At 38.8% G+C, this 15,157-nt stretch overlaps 1 protein-coding gene across 1 annotated transcript; it reads right to left on the bottom strand.

The window, feature by feature from the left end:
* Positions 1–2,580: 2,580 nt before the first annotated feature.
* Positions 2,581–14,826, bottom strand: LOC138771211 (uncharacterized). Its single transcript, XM_069950771.1, has 6 exons — positions 14,792–14,826; positions 9,242–9,580; positions 7,117–7,419; positions 5,811–5,930; positions 5,637–5,680; positions 2,581–2,696 (listed from the first exon to the last, which is right to left on the bottom strand). The coding sequence occupies exons 1-6, from the start codon at positions 14,823–14,825 to the stop codon at positions 2,628–2,630; spliced, it is 909 nt and encodes a 302-aa protein (XP_069806872.1). The 5' UTR covers position 14,826; the 3' UTR covers positions 2,581–2,627.
* Between the last annotated feature and the right edge of the window lie 331 nt (positions 14,827–15,157).

The raw sequence follows: 15,157 nt of genomic DNA, 5'->3' as shown, positions 1-15,157 counted from the left end.
TTAACTGTCCAAACGCATAAATATATCCATATGCACAAAAACAATCAGAATGTCATCCACACACATTAACATGGACATATATTACATCTAGCAGGTGTAAATCATGATAAATCAGGTGCGGGAGGAGGCCATGTCTCTTCCCTGCTTTATTGTACACACAAGAACTCAGGAGTAGGGCCCTGTCTGATCGGTAATCTGGCATGTCTGATGACTTCTCAAAAGTTACTGCAAATGGCAGCAATGATTAAAATGATTTCAATTGTGCTGCTCTAAGCTGTGTGGATTCATTAATTTCTACACTTTTGTATGTTTTTTTATATTTACTAATAAATTTAAAAATTAAGCAAAAAACATAAATGGTATGGTTATGCTGCAGTACTCTATTAATTTCAATTACCTTTATATATGTCGGCAAACATTTCTATTTTAAGAACAGGTTTATTTCTTTGTGTTTAGCAACAATTTTGCTTCTCATCTCGATGTGAACAGGATACCGTGTAATGTCCAGTCTCTGAGGTTAAACCAAAGCTTAAACCAAGTGGAAAAAAATGTACATGTAAGAAAACGAATTACTAAAAAAGAGAGGAATTGTTTGCTAGCTAAATTTAGTTGTATACCACAGGCACCGGAGCTGCTCTAAATCCATAAATGTGGCCTCTGAAAGTGTTGCTGCTTCATAGAACATAACATCCTGTGTTAATCAGCATAGAAACAAGATAATGTGTGCTGGGAGTATTGTTGTTTCTTGTTGCTGTTATTATAAAAACAAAAAAACAGTAAGTTTAAGATACAGTTTAAAGCGTAACTGTCATGTTTTTTTTTTATTGCAGAAATCAGTAGTATAAGCGATTTTAAGAAACTCTGTAATAGGTTTCATCAGCCAAAAAAGCCTCCTTCTGTACTCAAGAAGCAATCTCCCAGCCTCCCCCCTGACTTCTTATCTGTGCATTATCAGGCAAACACGTCTTCATTACAGAGAAGCCAGTGAAGACTGGTTCTGCTCTCTCCATTGTAAGCCTATGAAGGGCCTAACAGTCCCTCCCCTCTCCATAGCCACATAATGGAGACAGAAATCCTGCTTCATACAGAAGGAAACTCTTTTGGTTTATAAAACCTATTACAGAGTTTCTTAAAATCGCTTGTACTGTTGATATTTAATGTTTTCAGAAAAATGACCCTGAAATGACAGTTTCGCTTTAAAGTGAATGTACCATCTGGCCCGTCCCCAGTAGAAAGAAACCCCTGCCCCTTGGTGGCATGGCTCCATTAGAATCAATGGAGCGGCATCATAGAGGGTGTTTCCTCCCACTGGGGCGGGCCGGCCCACCTTCAGTGCTTCAGCCCAGGTCGGTAATAGGCCGTCACGGTGAGCGGGTATCAGGCCATGGTTCAAAGATAGAACCGTCCCGGCACCATTTTATTAATATGCTACACTTAAAGTGGATGTACCTGATGGTACATTCGCTTTAAGACCACTTTCGCACACACTAAATACACTTCGGCTGTGGTTCTCTGCGACCACACAAAATAATTGACAGGTCTATTTTTTGCGGCCGCTATACAGTGAACAGTGGCTGTATAAGATAGCCTGTGCACACAGTGTATGGTATGGCTCCCGGCCATACTTTTCATTGTGCTTTATGGCTAATTGGAGTGCGGGCACACCCAAATGTGCCCGCATTCCAAATAAAGTAAAGTTATATCCATCCGGTTAATACTGGTGAACATCCCAGACAACAGATGTTGTTTGACCCGGCAGGGTCAAACAACAGCCGATGTTCATACATTGTGTGAATATAGCCTAAGGCCAGGAAAGCCTGATGTGGAGTAAATCTAGCAGATCAGCGCTAATTTACTAAAGTGTTAACAAATTCGCGGACACACATGTTTACTTACAGTACTGTCACTTGGCGGAAGCAAGATGTTATGCATAATCACCTGCAAGCCCCACTGTCATGTCAGCACTTCCCCCTCACCCTGTATATATAATGTGCTCCACTTCCTGGAGGCGGGCAGTCAGCTGTGTGTGCAGAGGAGAGAAGGATCGCAGCAGGCATTAAGTTCAAAGCAGAGAGAAAAATATAGAGAGCTAGAGACAGAGAGGAGAGGATAGGAGAGTCATTGTGGGTGGGTTGCTGTGGGTGAAGTTAGCCCAGTGTGTGGGAGCTGTGGTCAGTGTCCATTCAATCTAGGCTATGGGTGCTGTGGTGGTTAACCCATTAGTATCCCAGTGTGTGGCTGCTGTGAAGCCAGTCTCCAGGGAATCCAGTTTGTGCTGTTTTTTCAGCAGTGGCAGTGTTTTCCCCCTGGTCCAGACGGAGGAGGCAGAGGTAGATGTGGGGGACCTACTGCTTCTAACAAATGCTGCATAATCCTGACTGGCAGAGATGGTAGCTGCAGCCTTGTTGGTTACGGTCAACAAGCAGTGTGGGGCGTTAGTGGGTACTTTAGTATTACAAATAAAACTAGTATTACCTCTAAAATATAAAATGATTTTTTGTTGAAAAATGAAGACAATTTTTAGCTTGTAAATTCAATTGTTTATTGATAATAGAACAAGATAGATTTACAGTAACCTCTCAGATGTATAAAATTGATATGCCCATATTCTTCTCATTTATTGAATCTCACTGTGTGGGTTGTTTTTTACATTTATTAAGACGACTCATATTTAATTCTGTATAGACAATTTCATCCTAAAAAATAAATAAATAAATAAATAAAGGTCACAGGTCTTTATTAGGAATATTTTTTTCAGTTTCTCTTCTACAGCCTCCTGCAATGTCTTGTTATAAGGGAGGTCCTTTGGATAAGCTATTCTCTGATAAGTATCTGATCAGTCCTTCTCTCCTCTTCTGGTTAGTCGGGCCTTGGTTCTTTATAAAGGCCCCTTTTACGTGGGCTGATTATCAATAATTAGAACTCCTTTGTGATAATTTGCTCACTCGATCTTTTAACAATTTTGAAGCAACAATTTGGTTTTGTAACGATCAGCGCTAATTGTGCGTTTACACAGGCAGATTTATCTGACAGATTTTGGAAGCCAAAGCCAGGAATGGATTTGAGAAAAGGAGAAAGCTCAGTCTTTCCTTTATGACCCGCTGTCAGATAAATCTGCCTGTGTAAACGCACCATTAAACAAATAGATAAATCTTTCGAAAAAAATCGTTATTGCGATCATTTTAAATTCGCTTGAGCCCACCTCACACTTTAGGGTGCACCTGTGAAAGACTGTTTAGACAAAGCGATCTGCCAATTTTCAGCAAACGACCAACAACAATTTGAGAACATGTTGAAAGACCAAGATGAACGATTTCTCGCTTGTCGCTTGATCGTTAGCTGTGTTTACACGAGCCGATTATCGCTGAAATGCGATTGTTATCACGAAAATTTAAATGATAATCGCTCCGTGTAAAAGGACCATAAGGAACATTCATTTATCTGGTAATCTGCTAAGTCCCAGTGATCAACCGACGAACGAGCACTTAACTTTTTGAATTTTTTGGGCAGCCATACAAATTATCGTTATTGGTCACACATCCCCCTGTCTAAATAGGTCATTTGAGCCCAATAATAACACTTTTAAATGGCCGCATTAAAAATTGAGCAATAGTTTACGTTGTTTGGTCACGCGATTAATCGACCCTTGTAAAAGCTTTGTGAATGAGCGCTTATCTTGCTGATCCGTGCTCTCTTGCTGCCTCCCAGCAGCCCATGTAAAAAGGATCTTAACCCCTTAAGGTCAAAGCCAATTTTCGTTTTTGCGCTTTTGCTTTTTCCATTTTATGTTTAAAAGTCCATAGCGCTTGCATTTTTTCACCTAGAGACTTATATGAGTGCTTATTTTTTGCGAAACCAATTGTACTTTGCAATTACAGGCATAATTTTTCCATAAAATATATTGTGAAACCGGAAAAAAATCATTTGTGCTGTCAAATTGAAAAAAAAACGAATTTGTTTTGATTTCGGGGAGTTTTGCATTTACGCTGTTCGCCATATGGTAAAACTGACTTGTTATGCATGTTCCTCAAGTCGTTACGATTACTGTGATATATAACATGTATAACTTATATTGTATCTGATGGCCTGTAAAAAATTCAAACCATTGTTAACAAATATATGTCACTTGATCGCTTTTTATTACATTTTTTCTGGATTTGATGCGACCAAAAATGCGCAATTTTGCACTTTGTGATTTTTTGGCGCTTACGCCGTTTACCGTGCGAGATCAGGAATGTGATTAATTAATAGTTCGGACGATTACGTGTGCGGTGATACTAAATATGGTATTAATTTATTTATTTATTTATTTATATTTATAAAATGGGAAAGGGGGGTGATTTGGACTTTTATTAGGGGAGGGGATTTTTTATTAATAAAAACACTTTACTTTTTTTTTTACAAGGACTAGAAGCCCCCCTGGGGGACTTGTATATAGACAGCACTGATCTCTCATAGAGATCAATGCTGTGTATATACACAGCAAAGATCCATTAGATCGGTCATAGATTGCTATGGCCTGCTGCAGGCCATAGCAATCTATTGCCGAGCCGGGATCAGCGTCATTCCGACGCTGAGGCCCGGCACGAGCAGAAGAACGGATCTCCGTGCCACTAGACACCAGGGATGCACGGAGGAAAGCACTTCAATGCAGCTGTCAGGTTTGACAGCTGCATTGAAGGGCTTAATTAGCCGGCGCGGTAACGGGACCCGCGCCGGCTAATAGAGGCACTGTCCGGCTGCAGATTGCAGCCGGGATCGGTGCCGTTCAGAGCGGGGTCCCGGCGGGACCCCGCTCTGAACACCCCCTGCGGCACCATGACGTATCAGATACATCATGGGTCGCTAAGGGGTTAAAGGAGTCAAAGTGCTCCAAAAACATGGCCACTTTCTTCCAAAGACAGCGCTGCTCTTGTCTCCAGTGTAGGTATGGTTTGAAATTAAACTCCATTCATTTCAATGGAAATGAGTTACAAAACCTGCACCCAACCTGGAGACATAAGCGGTGCTGTCTCTGCAAGATATATATATATATAATCCCCTGATATATAATCACATCAAATTTTGAACAATATAATTTGCTAAAACCCAGAAGAAAATTAGCCAGTGAAGAACATGTCATGAAGTTACTCATTGGTGATATGAAAAAGAGCCATCTATATGTGATCTGCAAGGATCTGAGAAGGTCAATGAAATAATGAGGACTTTGTGAAGTTAAAGGGGAATTGTCTTAAAGTTGGGGGGTGAAATTTTTTTTTTTTACTTTACTGGGGTGTGTAAAATAGAAAAAGAATCACCTAACCTGGTCCCCTACAGCTCCCAGTCTTTTGGTTATTTGCCCCACTCATTGCTGCTACTTTCTCTGTTGATGTCTGGTCTCAGCAGGAACTAGTCGCTCAGCCAATCACTGGATGCAGTGATGTCCTCCCTCCCCCGTTAGTAATCCGAGTGGGCAGTTCCTGCTGAGATGACTAGGACCAGGAAGCAGCGGTGATGAGCAGAGACTGGGAGCTGCGGATGAATATAGCTTTTAATGTTTAATAAGCTCCAACAAAGTATAAAAAATTACTGGATAACTACTATTTTAATAGCCTTAGTGCTGGACATTCATTTTAATATACTTGTTATGCATTTACCTTAGACGCTGTGTTCTTGCCCATTAAGCATTGAGTTTTATTATCTGAAATAAAAAAAAATATATGTATTGAATGAAAAATAATAATAATCTGGAACAAGCTATTAAATTTATGTAAGGTGAAAGCTGTTGGAGAAACTAACTGCTTTAACATTCATCATTGTGTATACAATACCTGCAAACGTGAGAGTCCTGATGAGGTGAATGGAGAATATCAACAGCAAAAACATTCCAAAAGCCACTACCGGTATCAGGAAGCTGTGACATCTGGAGGCAACAAATCCGGGATGCTCTCCTGTAACATAGTAAGAAACAGAATGTGAAATATAGGCTATGTTCACACAACGTTTTTTCCTCTCCGTTTTTGATAGGAAAAAATTATGTCCTTCTTTTCTCTGTTTGACCATCCGTCAGTGCAATGTCGGCTGTTGCTACATCATTCTGGTTCAGGTGGACTGACTGCGTGTCTTTAATTGAAAAGTCCATTGAATTTAATAGTAAAAACTGTGAAAAGACGGTGAAAAACTGTGTGTGATCAACTGAAAAATAGCAAAAGACGTCTGAAAATAATTGACATGATCATCATTTTGACGTTCGTGCAGACAACATCCATCTTTTTCTACACTGTGTACAGTGTGTGCAGACTGTCGGCATTTCATTTACTTCAATGCTTTGCATTGAAGTCACTTAGATCAAGATAATAACAGATGTCTTTTCTCTTTTTTTGACATTGTGTGAACATAGCCATAGATAATTGTGTTCTCTGGGGGGTCATCTTAGAAATGGTCTTAAAGTGAACATGCCACCTAGATATTGAGTACTTTAAGGCTATGTTCCTGCTTCGTGGCAGCGATTATAACAAGATGGACACTTTTCCCTGCTATGTTCCCAAAGTAGGGACATGTTCACACTACGTAACTCTCCGGACGTAGCGCGTTCCGTGAATAAGCGGCCAGAGACTTACGTAGTTTGCGTACAATGGAAAGTATACAATATACGGCGGCACAGTTCACACTACGTAAGAACTTACGCGAGGATCGTACGCGGCGCCGTAAAAAATGAACCAGACCATTCTTTGAGGACGAAAATGCCGTAACTTACGCCCGTAGCGTAACATGCGGTCCCGTACGTAGTGGTGATTTCTTCATTTTGCCATCTTTTTGTGCCGATCCAAAAGGTTCTGTGGTGTGTCCGGGGCTAGGCGAAGATTTTCAAGTAAAAGACCGCTGTCAGATCGCTACGTAGGGCGTAAGTTCGCGCTCCGTACGTAGCCGGCCGCAAGTAGCGTAAATCCCCGGCCGGAGTTTACCGCGTATATGTCCAGCCGCGAAAATATGCGGCCGGACATATAGGCAGTGTGAACATAGCCTAAGACTGGGAAAGTCAACATTCAAAAGATAAAGTCATCTGTGTAAGTTGCAAAATTGCTGATGCAATGGTTAATAGCTCCATAAATTTTATTGTTTAAAATCCATTATTACCTTTTTCGGGGATTTTCCAATAGACATTAATGGGAGGGGATTGTAACCCAACTTCACAAGTCACCGTCTCGCCATATTTCCAGGTGTTTGAGGGAAGTGAGATGAAGTTCATTACCGTCCATGTCTTATTTGGTTGTTCTTCAGAGATTATCTGGCCTTTATGATGTGTTCCTGAGATGTTCCAATATAGAGGGACTGTATTATGAGCTGCACGTACCACACAAACCAGCAGTAAGGAGCTGTGAGGATGCAGAGGCTGGCGATGACCAAGAATATGAATAGAGCTTCTGGAGGTTGAGGTGTCTACAATATAGAATACACAGTAGATAGTACTGCTTAAATTGTATTGTATCCTTCATGCATACATGATAACACACGTTTTTACATATTCATACAGTCACCATGTGGTTTACATGGTAGCAATATGTATTAAAATATTTAGGGTAAATGTATCCCCCCCATTAAATTAATATCAAATCTCTAGAATGTATCATCACTGGATGATCAATGTGGGAGCTGCATCATTTGTTTAGAGCCGAGACTCATCCAAAATGTTAGATTTAAAGAGCATGGGCCTTATTCACAAAAATGTTCGTAATTGCGCATCCGTAATTACGGTTCAACTTAGAGCACGTTGATTCATATTTGGCTATTCACACAGTCAGTTTCAATTTTGATCCGTTAAAAAAAAAAAAAAAAAAAAAAAAAGGACATGTCCTAGTGCGGATTGTGATTGTGTAATGGATTGCCAATAGAAGTCTATGGGATCCATATTTTTCTCGGAAAAAGCTAACTATATCTGTTTTTATTATTCACAAAAGGAGATGATAAAAGAGGAAGAGAAACAACAAGACCACAAAGGAGGAGGATAACGTATTTAGTAATTTTCGGTTCTTTGTTCTCTGATATCTTGATTTGTTCTGCAAGCAGATATAGTTATGGCTGTTGTTTATGGCCGACTATAAGCATAAACCAGATTGGCGCTAATTAATAGAAGCGTTTACAATTGCTGGATTGTTCATGTGGTCTATAAATTTTGATGATAGCCCCCAACACAGGAAAAGGTGCAGACGGCTACCAATGATTCATGTACCTACACAAATGCTGCAATGATTTCTTGTTTGGCGGCTTAGCGCTGTTTTTTTTTTTATACTTGCGGAATATTGGCACTAAGGGTATGTTCACCCATAGAATGTTCACACTGCGCAATCGTCGTAAAATAGCAATATTTTTGCTGGGATTCCATTAAAATTGGCACTTTTTCACCTTGAATTGTGCAATTTGCTGCAAAATAGCGCTAATTAGAGCTAATTAAATGCTAAGCGCTATGTGTGAGCGTAGCCTGGGGTTATGTTCAGACACGGAGTTAACACAATGAAGGACAGCTGGACAATAATTGAGGAATTTCTGCAAGGAAGTGATGTAATAACTCGATGGAACGATGCAGCACCGCAATGAAATGATCAGTTACTGAAATGATGTGATGCATTCACATTACATTTCAGCCTTGGGCTATGTGGACACTACGGAATTCTCGTGGATAACTTCCCATGGGTTCTGCTGCTCACCCCTGCGGGCTTCCACTTTACTCTCCGCCCATCCCATAGACTGCATTCTATGCTCAAGCGGATTCCGCCATCTGCCCAAAGAATTGACAAGCAGAATCCGCGGGAAGTTATCCACGAGAATTCTGTAGTGTGCACATACCCTTAGGGTTTCTGCCAGCTGATAAAAGGACCCTAGTTTTTTGCTGATCTGCAAACATGAGAAAGTGTGGTTAATAATAATCTAATCACTATTTGCGGATTGCGGCTCCGTACTTTTGCAGATTGCATCTGCAAAAATACGGATCCCATGGGGTTCAATTGGTGTGTCCGTGGAGGAATTTCTGTCCACACTAGGGCCTGTCCTTTTGTTTTTTTGGGGGGTATGGATGACGGCCCTCTACACGACTACGGATGTGTGAATGAGGCCATTGAAATACATTGACCCTATTTTCTGTCCGCAATTGCGGATTCACGGACATGTGAATAGGGCCTTAGTACTATAACAAGAAAAAGTCATTTATATAGAAGAAGATATCCTAAGCCAGTGTCACTGTGAGAAAGCGGACAATTATTCTTACCTTTCACATTCAGATTTGTTCCATTGCCAAATTTCCAAAAAGAAGGACTATAATGGTAGGCGCAGTAATAAACCCCGGAGTCATTGATCTGTGTGTTATAGATATCTAAAGTGGCCTTGTATCTCTCATGTTTGCAGCCATATTTGTATGTATCATCATTCTCTGTGCAGGACTTCACCCACACCGGTGTTTCACTACTTCCCCATTTTCTATAAACCCAAGAAATCTTATCTTCAATTTCTAATACTTCATTTGACACACAAGTGATGACTGCAGGGCTATTAACATCCACGGACACAGTGTTTTGGGGCTGATGCAAAACCATTTCACTTCTGATCCCTGTAAGAAAAGATATCAAACATTGAAATAAAGACATAGGTCATAGCTACTGGAAAATGGTAAAAGGTCCTAATGTAATAAGCAAATATTACAAGTAATACCATCCCCTGCAAGGGAGATGTTAATCCATCCATGACCAGTTTTGGAAGACACCCCCCCCCCCCCCCCCAGTGATCTAACCAGGCATATTTTTGCCTGTATAATATTTAAGGGTGCGTTCACACCTACAGGATCTGCAGCAGATCTGCAGTAGATTTGATGCAGTGTTCAGTTATTTAAATGAAATCTGCTGCAGATCCTGTAGGTGTGAACGCACCATAAAGGAGTATTTCAGCAGAAAAATATTTTCTTTCTTTTCAAAAAGAGATTCGTAATTTACTTCTATTTAAAAAATCCTTATTCTTCCAGAACTTATGAGCTGCTGTATGTCCTGCAGGAAGTGGTGCATTATTTCTGACATAGTGCTCTCTGCTGCCACCTCTGTCTGTGACTGTTCAGAGCAGTAGCAAATCCCCATAAAAAACCTTACCTGCTCTTCAGATGTGAAAGAATGTACCACTTCCTGCAGGACATACAGCAGCTGACAAGTAATGGAAGACTTGAGATCTTTTAATAAAAGTAAATTACAAATCACTGGCACATTTAGGTAAAAAAGTAGATTCAAAGTAATGGGTAAAATAAAGGAAGCCTCCTATCTGCCGGATCCACTTGTGGCTTAGGCTCAAAAACTGCAGCGACAGTTTTTCAAAAGAAAAAAATGTGTGAAAACAGCATTAAGACACTGGTATTAAGCACAATGCACAAAATGGACCAGAAACTGTTTTTTTTTTCTACTGCCTTTTTTTTTAGCTTTTTTTTACTTTATGTGTGAATTATCTTTTTTGTGGTTTAGACGTTTTTGTTTAAGTGACAAATCCACCAGAAGAAAAAAAAAAAAAACATACGCACAGCAATGGCGTTTTTGAGACAACCAAAACATTCCCATTGAGGTCTATAGGAGAAAAACGCCACACTCTCAGAAACGCCAGAAAGGAGAGAGAAAAGAGAGCTTCAAACATGTCCCTAAGGGCCCTATTCCACCGGAAGATTATCGTTTAGATTATCGTTAAATCGTCCGAATCTAAACGATAATCGTTCGGTTGAAATGCAGATAACGATTAACGACTGAACGACAAATCGTTGATCACTTTATAAGACCTGGACCTATTTTTATCGTTGTTCATTCTCAAAACGTTCGCAAATCGTTCGCATTGAATAAGACGTCGTTCGCAATAGATACGAACGCAATAGCAAAGAAATAGCGAAGAAAAAAACAATCGCAAATACGATCATGGAAAATGAGTGAACGTTTTCAGGTCTTTCTCATTAGCGGTCGTTTGAGATTGTTAATCGTTAACGATTATGCGAACGATAATCGTCCGGTGGAATAGGGCCCTAAGACATAACGGTTCAAGCAGGATTATCAGGTCCCCTTATTTGACCACTAGCCATGCAGGCATTGGTTGGTGACTGGTTCACACATCCTTACCTGCACTGCCCTATTTATATAGATGGCCGGACCATAAGAACAATGAAGCACTTTGCCCCTCTGCCATTTTGTCTCGCACCCCCTCCTGATAGTCTGTAAGCTCATGCATGCGAGCAGGGACCTCACTCCGCATGTATTGATATTTATATGTAGATCTCTGTAATGTCTGATTTTTGTCTATGTATGTACCCCCAGAATTGTAAAGTGCTGCGGAATATGTTGGCGCTATATAAATAAAAATTATTATTATTAGCTGTATGTGGCTTTCTCATGTTTAGTACCTAAAACTAGAAAAGTGAAAAAATTAACAAGTAAAACAAGACCCTATGCGGTTCTCTGCCAATACTATTTTCATAGCAGACCCTGATTTCTATTAACCCCTTAAGGACACCACAATTTATTTATTTATTTTTTTTGTCTTCCTTTTGTTACTTTTGAAAGGCCAAAACACTTTTATTTTTCCATGTACAGAATCATATAAGGACTTTTGCACTTTGTAATTACACTTTTAATTTTTACAAACACAAGGCAAAAACAAAAATAAAAATTATTTTTGAGGTGACAGTAAATGAGGTAAAATAAAATAAAAAAAAAATAAAAAAACACAATTTTTCTACATTGGAAAGAGATTTATTTTCATGATGTTCACCATGTATTAAAACTGACATGCCACAGTTATTCTTCAGGTCAGTACAATTGGAATGATACCCAATTTATGTACCTATTATTTTATTTTAACACTTTTTTATATATACATGTACTTAAAATGGCCCTATTCTAACTCTAACCTTTTTTTTGCAAGATCAGGAATGTAATAATTTAATAGTTCGGGCCATTCCACTGAATGTTTTTTTTTTTATTTGAACAATGGAGGGGGGGAGTTAAGCTTTTATTATGGAGTGGATCTATTTATATAAAAAAAAACTACTTTTTTTTTTTCAATGCTCTTTTCCCTCCAGAACGTGATTGTTCATAGAGATCAATGCAGCACCTATTCATTAAAGGGGTTATCCAGCGCTACAAAAACATGGCCACTCTCCCCCTACTGTTGTCTTCAGATTGGGTGGGGTTTTGAAACTCAGTTCCATTGAAGTAAATGGAGCTTAATTGCAAACCACACCAGAACTGGAGACAGCAGTAGGGGGGAAAGTAGCCATGTTTTTGTAGCGCTGGATAACCCCTTTAACTGCATTCTACTGAACCAATCACCAAGTCATAGACAAAAAAGAAGGAGACCGCGTTCCATGGTGAGGATCAACCAGATAAAACGAAGGGGAGGAAAAAACAAGGTAACCCTCACCTGGTAAGGTTGTGCTAGCTAGGAGGCACAACACTCAGAAGCACATGTGAGACAGACCGCAACAACTCCAGATATCCTCCAGGGATCAATAGAGCAACGATTCCTCCAACCACAAACACATGGGTATGAGGGCGCAGGTCCAACAATAAAACTAAAAAATATGTATAAAATTTATTAAAAGACTCAACGCATTTCGGAACCGCTCCGGTTCCTTTCTCAAGAGTCATGACTCTTGAGAACGGAACGAAAGCGGTTCCAAAACGCGTTGAGTCTTTTAATAAATTTTATACATATATTTTATACATATTTTTTAGTTTTATTATTTTTTTTGTTGGACCTGCACCCTCATACCCATGTGTTTGTGGTTGGAGAAATCGTTGCTCTATTAATCACCAAGTCAGGCAGCTGTCCCTCCATGCTGACTAACAGGGGCGGCCTCAGATAGCAGCCGGGAGTTACCGTGTAAAGAGTCAGCTCAAATCCGCAGCCCGTTCTAATAACTGTGTATAATAGTAAATAATTTCAGGTTATTCCCAGAAGCGCTTGTTTGCAATGGTTTATCATTAATGTGTGGAAACGAAAAATCCCTTCGTCTAATAGGACCCTTACCCTCCCCAAGATTAGGTAATGGCTCAAATTGCAGATGGCTTTCAGATAGAATTATTTCCATTAATGGACTCTACATTGTTAATCCAGTGCAAATAGGGGGAAGAAAATTATTTTTCCAATCTGTCACAAAAGGATCCATGTTGGTTACTCTAGATAAGGGAAGGAGACACTTCGGCCCTCCAGCTGTTGCAGAACTACAATTCCCAACATGCCTGGACAGCCAAAGCTTTAGCTTTGGCTGTCTAGGCATGATGGGAATTGTAGTTTTGCAACAGGTGGAGAACCGAAGGTTCCCCATCCCTGATCTAGATCAACTGGGGGTTAAAGTTGATGAACTTACGTTAAGTATGGGATCTTATAGGAGCTTCTAATACAAAAACTATACACAAACAGGTAATAAAAATACACAACTAAAAGTACTTCACTGACCATGTAGGATTGTCATGTAATAAAATTCAGCAGCCAGCTTTAATGCTGGGAGTTTTTTATATTCAGGTTTTGCCAGATAAAAGGAAATCCAAATCTTTCACATAGTTCCACTCCCAGTAGTGTGCTAACACAACCTTCTTTAATTATACTCACAGGATGACAACATAATAAAACACCCCATATGCAAAAGTCCATAGGATACCATAGTTTCCAAGCCCAACGGCGCTACATTGAAATTTGGATTTCCTTTCATCTGGCATATAGAAGAACTACAAGTCACAGCATTACCGCGGCCTATTTGCCGGATTTGGAATTTCATTACATGATGACCCTCCGTGGTCGGCTTAGTACTTGTAGCTGTATATTTTTATCATCTTTTTTTGATAGTGAGGAAATTGTGTGTGTTTTTATCTAAATAAGGTGTCCGGAGTCCTATGTAGTAGTGTGTAAAACCAGTGTGGTTAAAGACTTATATGTGTATGTTAATACAAAAACTGAACTGTTTTACTAAAATAAAACATACTAAAATATATACTTATGTATTTTATAGACATATACTAGTATACTAGCAAATATAAACCTATACTAATATATACACATACATAACATATAAACATATACTAGGATACTAAAATAACCATATACTATTATATATTTATTTATATACATACATAACATATTTATAACAAAATATAAACATATACTAAAAAATGCTAACACAAATTATAAACATTATTTGAATGAATAATTTGACATTTAATAGAAAAGTATTGTAAAAAATATTGACAGAAAAGAACATTGGTCAAATGAAATGTACTCAACCTCAAACACTATGTAGGGTAACGCTATTTTTAGTCTTATGGGAAAGCAGTTCACACTAATCTATCTATCTATCTCCTATCTATCTATCTTTAACTATCCACCTACCTATATCATATCTATGTATTGTAGTTATTTCCGATTTACATAAAATCTATCAATATTTCTACTCTCATTCTATCTATCTATCTACTGTACATCAGTGCAATATTTGATAGAAATGTGTCTTTATACTAATACATTTGGACTCTTTTCCCTTGTTTGTTCCCTATTAATTAATTTTCAGAACTTCAGCTTTTGACTGGATTAAAATGGAATTATTTCATTAAACAGAAGAAACAACTTTATCCCACCCTCATTACTACCTGATTTCCAAAGTATTATATTAAGTAAAAATATATGTTGAATGGTTTAAAAGTTTCTCTTGTACCTTTGTATCCAGGAGCTCTGTTGCATAATAATAATAAATAATAATAAATAATAATAATAATAATAATAATAATACAAAAAAAGTCACATATCTTACCTTGAAGAAGCAGAAGTATATAGATAACATCCATGTCTGCTGCTCAGCACAAGGGTCCAGTACACACTGTATAATACTCTACATTATATTGTTTTTTATTTTCCATTTGTGACCATATATAGAAATGTAAAAAGCTCTGGCTCCTCCCCCCTCACCATGAAAGACACTGGCAAACACAAACACATTTCAGGCAGAGATAGAACACTGTACAGTACGTAAAGCATCCTGACAGAAAAAGGGTTATTTCCTAATTACAATTAATATTACTATAATCTGGCAACAAAACCAGAAATTGTGATATGGTGTTATCCAATAATTATTAATCACCACTTTTACAATTAAGATGTACAGTGTTCACTATAGTTA

This window comes from Dendropsophus ebraccatus, chromosome 13 (assembly GCF_027789765.1).
Source record: "Dendropsophus ebraccatus isolate aDenEbr1 chromosome 13, aDenEbr1.pat, whole genome shotgun sequence".
Taxonomy (NCBI): Eukaryota; Metazoa; Chordata; class Amphibia; order Anura; family Hylidae; genus Dendropsophus; species Dendropsophus ebraccatus.
This window is presented reverse-complemented; position numbering and strand designations above follow the sequence as displayed.